General features: G+C 39.2%; 1 protein-coding gene across 1 annotated transcript; it reads left to right on the plus strand.

Moving 5' to 3' along the window:
• Positions 1–553: 553 nt before the first annotated feature.
• On the plus strand, positions 554–8,688 carry gtf2b (general transcription factor IIB). The gene is made up of 7 exons (XM_085256034.1): positions 554–687; positions 3,922–4,034; positions 5,278–5,411; positions 6,246–6,392; positions 6,990–7,119; positions 7,419–7,700; positions 8,159–8,688. The coding sequence occupies exons 1-7, from the start codon at positions 671–673 to the stop codon at positions 8,290–8,292; spliced, it is 957 nt and encodes a 318-aa protein (XP_085112160.1). The 5' UTR covers positions 554–670; the 3' UTR covers positions 8,293–8,688.
• Positions 8,689–8,727: the final 39 nt, after the last annotated feature.

Below are 8,727 nucleotides of genomic sequence, written 5' to 3' on the forward strand. Positions count from 1 at the left end.
TGTGTTGTGTTGTTTTTTTGTTTTTGTTTTGTTTAACTATGGCCATAAAGTCTGTCAATAAAGACTGATTGATTGATTGATTGATTGATTGATTGATACCGTCCCACGGTGTAATGAAGGATGCTTGAAAGTCACTGTAGTTTGTCAGTAGTTCAAACTGAAATTAATTTTATTGACGAAATTCGTGGTGTTCTCTGTTTTTACAGCTGGAGTCAGAAACAGATTAGAATCAACATAACAACATTTATTTACGTTTTTATAGGTGTTTATAATGCATCCACATTCCTGTGAAAGCCACTTTGCACTTCATTTAGTGGTTTTAGTACGGTTTGGTCATTAGCCAAATAAATAGACACGTTCATGTCACAGAAAACTCTAACGTTAGGCTCGCTTAGCTCGCTAAACCATTAAGGTGTTGTAATGACAACACCTTAATGGTGTTACAATGGTACGTCATTCTTGACAATAAATGAAAATCTCCTAAAAACAAAACAAATATTGCGTATTTATGTAACGAATTTTTACAGCCCAACGTAAAAGAAACCGAAGGCTACCTGTATTTAATTTGGTCTTTTTCTCTTCCCGTACTCATATGGACACGTGATCAGAAGAAGTTATAAATAGAGGTGCCGCACTCGTTTGTTTCTTTGAATTTGAGACGAGGAGTGACATGGCGTCTACAAGCCAGTAAGTGGTAGAGCCGAGTAAATGTAATACCTATACTTTCTTTGCATATGGTTCTAAGAATGTTAATTCATAAGAACAAATACTGGTGTGCGTCGTGGTTACTAAAGCTAAAACAATATACGTCGCTGTGCTTACCGATTGCTGTTCGTTTCATTGTGCTAATTGTTAGCACAGCTAGTTAGCTGGCTAGCAGCTAATCATTAGATGTCACCAGAAGTCGGTGTTTTTGTTGCACAGCGATGTGGTGCTGATGCTCCTGCTTTTTGCCACGTTATCGTCTTTGCATTGTAGACTTGTTTGTCCACCATTTCAAATTTTTTCGTGTATTACAATGGTGTGTAGCTGAAACTGAAGCTAATGTGTTGTTGACGTTACCACTCAGTGAGCAGTTGTGAATCATTTGTAAACACACGCAGTTTCCCGTGGAGTCCGTCTACCTTTACACAACAGTGGTTTGACGTACCCTCCTTTAAGCACGTATAATCAATTACTGTAGTTTAGCAAATAATTTTTGCATTTAAAGTTTCTTACGTTATTGATTTTCCTATCAGTGGCACAGTAAGGGTGTGCGTATGAAGGAGTAAAATGCAGTTGATTGAGCTAATTTGACTGACAGTTTCACATCCACTCTTTTAATGATTGATATTGTTTAGTATTCCCTGTTTTCCTAGCAAAATGTAAAGAACCGATGGATGTTTTTTTTCAAATTCAATATTGGACGTATGTATTATAGGGTTGGGTGTCATCACAGATTTCTAGAATCGATTCGATTCCGATTCACAAGGTCCCGAATGGATTCGATTTGAATCAGTGAAATTTTGCCTCACAGTCAGAAATATTATAATTCTTATCATTTATCAGTACATAGCCATATTTTTATACCTATAAAAAGAAAGCTGACACTTGTGAGACTTTATCAAAGGTGTAAGCATCACAGCAGATGCCTTTGTATCAAAGTAACTTAGGATAAAACACAGAAAATCGATAATCAAAACCCACCCCTAATGTGATATAAATCAGAAATCCACCAACAATGACGAGACTACCATCCATGATCTAAAAAAGTGGCTTACAATTTAATTTGCCAATGACAGAAATGTACATTTGTGTATAACACCTTGTGTGGTTACTGACCCACCAGCGGTCATGTATTGACAAGCATCTGTCAAAGAGATGTGGATTTCTCTTGATTAAACGGATAAAAAGGATACCTTATTTGTTTCATCCACCCTTAATCAGAAACCTCCCACTCCTTGACTGTTCTGTTACTTTTCGTCATTGCGGCGAGGAACAACACCCACTACTCTCACAGATTGCCCAAACTAAGTAAGAATGTATAACTATATATATATATATATATATATATATATATATATATATATATATATATATATATATATATATATATAACTCAAGGATATCTCCTTTCAACTAACCTTGAAATGAACATAAATTCTCGGGTTTCTCACACAGCACCATATTCCTGTATTTACTTTTGTTGAATCCACCCCAGACACATCTGGCCAGTGAGCGGACTGAACATTCTCATATGATTTGTTGTGACGCATTTTTTATTCGCTTGACATTCACTTGAATTTTTCTGTGTGAAAACAAACCAAACCACGGGGATGAGCTACAAGTTTGCAAACTTATCAGCTGAGTCAGACCAGGGTAAAATAATTGTGTGAAATGCCCTAAAAATCTTTTAAGCTGCTGTTTTGTTTTGTTTTTTTTTAAAAAGAGTTCAACAATCTCAGGCTCAGTGGGAGAGAGAGTTCCAGAGTCTGAATTGTTTCTCATTTAGTTCTCAGCCTTGTATGATGCACAGCCGACAGGCCCTGATCACATGATTTCAGGGAACCTGCTAGGGATGTAAAAGTTCACTGATGTACAATTGTGCCTGTTCATGCATAACCCTAAAAGTCAAACTCAGGATCTTAACGTGGATGTTAATGGGGAGTCGGTGCAACCGAATTAACAATAGTGTGAAATGTGAATAGCTGGAAGACTCAGTCAGAACAGGCGTTTTAAACAACCTGCAGATGTTTCTGGGAGGCTTTGCTTAGGTATGTGGACAGTTGTAGTAATCCATACGTGATAAAGGGATGAAGAGTGACACAGTGGAACTCAACAGGACACTATTTCTTCAGTGATCAAAGAGTGAGACAGATTTAACCTGAGCATCCACAGCAGTCACTAATTTCTTGATGTAGGAAGTTGAGGATTTTAGTGTGGGTGGCTTTTTATCTTCAGTTTATTTTAACTCTGTCGCATTGTGTGGTTCTTGTTGACCAGCATTTCTGCTGCATCACCTAAATTGCTCAACTTTTGGTCAAGCGTAGTTTGAATTTTGCTAGATCTTTTTTCCTGTTCTTCATTACACCGCATTTCTGCTAACATCCAGCAGATTAATGCTTGTTGTGAGCCATTCGTTTTTTTCTTTTATAGTCCTTTATCACCAGTTCAAGCTTTTTTGGGGGAGCACACAGAGTCCTGGTTGAAGTTATTTTGTGTACAAGTCAGTTTGATCGTGCCAGACCTCTACGCTGCCATCTCCGCCCCCCTATTTCTTATCATGTTTGTAAATCCCAGCTTTTAGACCAAGTAGAGCTGTAAACATCCATGCGGCACACACAATCTCATATTAATGTTTATACCAGTATATTACTTTGTGTGTGTATTGTTCCCATGTCTTGTTCCATGCCCTGTGTTTTGTTACACAGTTAAAAAAACAAAAAACACTAGGTTTATGACTGAATTCAAACCTTTGAACACTAGTGTGTCTTAAAGATTATCAGAACAGTGAGATGAACCTGTCACCAAAACAGCCTTGTGTTTAAAGTACTGTTGCTAGCTACTATCTTTGTGTTTTTGATGCTGTTACTTGCTTTGGGAGATGTGTTGTTGGTGAACATTCAGTTAGGCACTTCTTCTGAAACACAAAAAGGGAAAGGAAACTGAAAAGGTGAAGTATATTTAGACTGTAACATAGTCTGTATGTATGTAAATTTGCCCTCTCAGAACAGTTGGTGTTATTTTCCCATGTTTTACTCTGAGTAGTCTTTTGTGAATTGGCCGTTTGAATCTTTATTTTTCATTTAGATTTGACTTTGTGGGTAAAAATTATGTTTACTGTCATGAATTGAACACAAATTCTCTCTCTGCCCCTCCCCATCTTTGCCTTTGTTTTTAAACTTTTCTTGCTTTTGACCTCTTATCTGTTTGTTTCTGCAGCCCAGGTGTTATGGCCCTTCCCAGAGTTCAGTGTCCCAACCACCCTGATGCCTGTCTGGTGGAGGACTACAGAGCAGGGGACATGATCTGCCCTGAATGTGGCCTTGTAGTAGGCAAGTATACATGGTTTTAGATCAAGCTTCCACTGAACACATCCTGCATTTGGTTTCCTGTACTTGTTATCTCAACTAAACGGAACAATTTTTTTTTCAGCACACATCTTCCTGAACTCATTTGCTTTGTCATCATAGTTCAATTCCAAGCTATGCAAGGCCACATTTTCCAAAAGTGTATAGGTAAATTAAATATATTGTTTAAAATTATCCATAGATGTCAGGTGACATGACAGGTTTTGTCTTGTGGATAGAGTTAAAGAGGCAAAAAGCTTGATGCTTGCTATTAGACAAAGCTTTAGGGAGCAACAAGCTCTCCTCTAATGAGCCCCTTCAGGACAGAGCAGGTTAGCCGAGAGAATAGAGACGCCCGCCGCCCTTTAATGCAAGCTTAAGTGCCCTCTGTTCCCGTTTCCATAGCTTTGGTTAGCCTCTAAGGAGATGAATGTCACTTTGCCTCGAGATATTAGGAGTACTGATGGATGGCAAGAAAAACAGGATTAAAATATCAAATCTAATCTTCAACCCCAGTACACAGTTCCTGGAAGAGACAGTCATAATAACTTGAAGAATGCAATGGCCTTGTTCAGACAGTTTGCCTCATTGCTGATGTCACACCCCTATCTTTTCCTTTTTGGTGTAAAATAATTGAGCCATATTCAAAACCGCAGTAGTAGTAATGGAGCGTAGTAGGAGAACATGTAGAGGAAGAGCCAAAGAAAGACAATAGAGGAGGACTGACATAGTAGCAGCCGTGTTTGAAACTTAAATTCTGAGCATGTCTTTGAGTGAATTTGCTTATATTATTGCACCATCTTCTGGTGACTTATTTCAGAGGGATGAAATATTACCAGGCACAAGGAACACCAGCAGCCATCAAAGCTTTTTGAGTGTTGGTGAATCCCTGAAAACCTTCTGTAGTGTCAGTTATATCTGTCAGAGAGTAACCCTTTTCAGAGCAGTGGATGTGACTTCAAAACAGATAAACAAGCAGCTGAAGATTAAGTTGCGAGTGTTAGGTAATCGAGTTGAAAGTAAACTTTAAATCTTAAGCATTTAAAGAAAATTATATAATCAGCAACAATTTAAAAGCTGGAGCTTCATCAGAAACGCCTCGTTCAGTCCAAGCTGTAATACAGTGAAATGTTGCAGCTCAAGAACTTGATCTTGATCTATTGGTAGTTTGAATAGTAAATGTTGTATTAAATGAATCTTTATTCAGTTATCCAAATCATATGTTCAGGTGATCGTGTAATCGACGTGGGCTCAGAGTGGAGAACGTTTTCTAATGAGAAAGCCCTCAAGGACCCATCCAGAGTGGGAGACGCCCAGAACCCATTACTCAATGGAGGAGACTTAACCACCATGATCAGCAAGGTGAGACACTGTTTGAAATAAAAAGCCAACCTTTTGTTTTCACCCTATTAAAGATGGCTGCCAGAGTAGCTCTTCTATTAGTATGTGCTCGGGTTGCCTTGGCACAGCTAGACACGGTTTTTAAGGTTTTCCTGAGACTAAATAATTGTACCTGGTAGGAGGTACTTTTTTAGTTCCTATTTGACTGGGACAATCCAAGGCGATCCAAAAATGTGATGTCAGCAGACTGTATGGCAACGAATAGCTAGTCAGCGGCATTACTCGATGAGACATGAAAGAATCTCCATCAGGAAAATCAAAACCAATATTTTTGAAACCCTGCTAAACCCGGCTACATAGAAACTGTACCGTGGTCCCCGAGTCTGAGGAAAAGCCACAGACCGAGCAGCAGGTACACCATCACCTCGACGTCCACCTGTATTGTGGCGTTTGTGTCGCATACAAATGATGTCACGGGATGTCATTAGCTCTTCCCCTTTACACAAAATTTCTTCTGATTAGCTGTCCTGTGAGCCTGAACGACCATATTAGGGGATGTCCCCTAATTTTGACATCATAAATTGAATTAGAGCATTGTAACAGAATGTACAGTACTTAACAAATGCAGAAAAAAATAGCAAACCACATTATTGTTAGATTGCAAATTACTTATTTACTGACATTGCTGAACAGAAAAATTACTTTTAGTGGCTGAATGAAGAAGTCAAGTGTACTGGCTCAATTTGGGTACAAAAATATTGAGTGAATTTAATTTTTAGCTGTAATTTATTTGACGTTACTGTGGTTTCACATGAAATAATTTCACTGGTAAACGTGCACCGTTTACCTCCACAGGGAACAGGAGCTGCCAGCTTTGATGAATTTGGGAACTCGAAGTACCAGAACAGGAGAACCATGAGCAGCTCTGACCGGGCCATGCTCAACGCCTTCAAAGAGATCAGCACCATGGCGGATCGCATCAACCTGCCGAGGAACATCGTAGTAAGTAACAAAAAATAAGGACCTGTAAAAATATTTTCTGCTGTGGCCTAACAGTCTCACTGAGAGCAGAGAAAGTTGCCCATCTGCTTTTTGTCATTGTTGTGAACAGGTGACAGCCTGTGAGATAGAAAGTGAATCTAATGAGATGTTAAAAGTTAACAGACTGCTAATGGAGAGGAGCAAGAAACAAAAATCCTGCTGTGTGCAAAAAACTGCTTTTGTTTTTGTTTCCTTTGTTCTTTTTATCAAAGTTCTTGTTGTTTTTCACACTGAAGTCTCAGCTGAAGCTGTCACGCAGTTTTCCTTGTGAGGATGTTCTCATTTTGAGGAACAAAAGGGTCGTGGGCTATGGTCGTGTTCCTAAACATTAATTCAGACACGATCATATCATTTTCATTCAAAATTAAGCAAAATGGTGTCATAAAAGAGCCACAAACATAGGGCTCAGCAACTTTGTTAAACTGAAACGAAATGACTTCCCTGTTTTAAGGTCATGTAAAGACAAACATCACACTGTTAACATGCAGTTAAATTCCAACAGAAGCATAAAATCCATGACACTGAAATTAAAGTGTAAATAATGTTTTTTCCCCTCAGGACAGAACAAACAACTTATTTAAGCAGGTTTATGAACAGAAGAGCCTGAAGGGCCGAGCCAATGATGCCATCGCGTCAGCCTGTCTCTACATCGCCTGCAGACAGGAGGGTGTGCCGCGAACCTTTAAAGGTCAGAATAAATTTGTCTTGTGTGATTTTGAGTAATTTACTATCGTTGTTTAAATGATTATATATAACTCTGTTGTGTTCAGGACAAAATGTATTCACATAAAGAACTTATTCACTCACATTTTCATGGAATAAGCCAACATAGGACTGTTTGTTATTCATGTGCTGCCATTAGTAAATGTTATTTACAGGAGTAGTCAGGAGGCAGAAGTGTAGGATGTGCTTAAGGATAAAACCTTAAAAAAAAAAAAGTAATTGCAGTCCATCCAACCACCCCTAAAAATCTCCTTTCCTCTGCAGAGATCTGCGCTGTGTCCCGGATCTCAAAGAAAGAGATCGGTAGGTGCTTCAAGCTGATCCTGAAGGCACTGGAGACCAGCGTAGACCTCATCACCACCGGGGACTTCATGTCCCGCTTCTGCTCCAACCTCGGCTTACCCAAACAGGTGCAAATGGCAGCCACCTTCATCGCCAGGAAGGCCGTGGAGCTCGACTTGGTGCCTGGCAGGAGCCCCATCTCTGTAGCTGCAGCTGCCATCTACATGGCTTCCCAAGCTTCAGCAGAGAAGAAGACCCAGAAAGGTAAGAGGTTATGGACTGGAGTTAGACAACAGGTAGACTTTTCACGCCATTTTTAAGTCTTGATCCATGCCTCGTTTCCTTATATTTTGCTTCCAAGGAGAAAGACTTTCTTGTGAGGTCTTGAGCAATAGGTCTCCAGACTTTCTGAAGGCCTTTCAAAGGTTTTTTGGGCATTGGCTGCTTTTTTACTTCTCTTCAGTCCAGACCTTGTACCATTTTGGAGAAAGAAATAGTTTTAAGTTGTTTCTTTCCTAGCAGTCTGTCACAAAAGCCCCTCTTTTTTTCATCATATATGCAATGCTCGTTTCTGTTCAAAGTTAGAACTTTTAACCGCTTTAAAAACGTCAGGAGTGTTAAAGCTCTATTTACTGTCAAGAAAGCTGTTAAGAAAAATGCACTGGCGTCATTCCGCATATACTTCTAGTAATGGCTGAATTGTCTGTCATGCTCTTCCACAGAAATTGGAGACATCGCTGGTGTTGCAGATGTGACGATCAGACAGTCGTATCGACTCATCTACCCACGGGCTGCAGAGCTTTTCCCCCCAGACTTCAAATTTGATACACCTGTTGATAAACTGCCCCAACTGTGAAGAACACTCCTCTCGTACAGCACAACAATTTCTGCTGTACCTACAAGATCATCACCATTATTATTGCTGTTTTTTCTTTTTTAAATGATGAGTGTTGGTTTTGGAAGATTTCTCTCGTCCTGCCTTAGACGACACCAAAGTCTGACAGGTGCAACGGACACACATTCCAGTACTTAAATAAACAGCTTGCAGACTGTACTTGCAGTATTTCATTTGAGTGTATATACTGTACAATGTATATATGTCCAAGTGGGAAGTGTAACTGATACTTGCAATTTTAGGCTGATTTCCTACTGTACACAAACTTTTTTTTGTAGAAAATTACCAGTTTCTATTTTGTTAGTGTTTGAATTGTTCTGGGTAATTTAACTAAAAATAAAATTTCTCTTTAAACCAGGTCAGTGTTTGGATCAAACTAAACTTTCTGTGTATGTG

Source organism: Mchenga conophoros, linkage group LG18 (assembly GCF_057382185.1).
Source record: "Mchenga conophoros isolate Kocher_MC1m ecotype Shallow Benthic linkage group LG18, M_conophoros_male_GT1.1, whole genome shotgun sequence".
Taxonomy (NCBI): Eukaryota; Metazoa; Chordata; class Actinopteri; order Cichliformes; family Cichlidae; genus Mchenga; species Mchenga conophoros.

Coding starts and splice junctions, on each gene's coding strand:
- gtf2b (XM_085256034.1), top strand. Junction 4,035..5,277: donor TGAATGTGGCCTTGTAGTAG/GCAAGTATACAT, acceptor TCATATGTTCAG/GTGATCGTGTAATCGACGTG. Junction 6,393..6,989: donor ACCTGCCGAGGAACATCGTA/GTAAGTAACAAA, acceptor TTTTCCCCTCAG/GACAGAACAAACAACTTATT.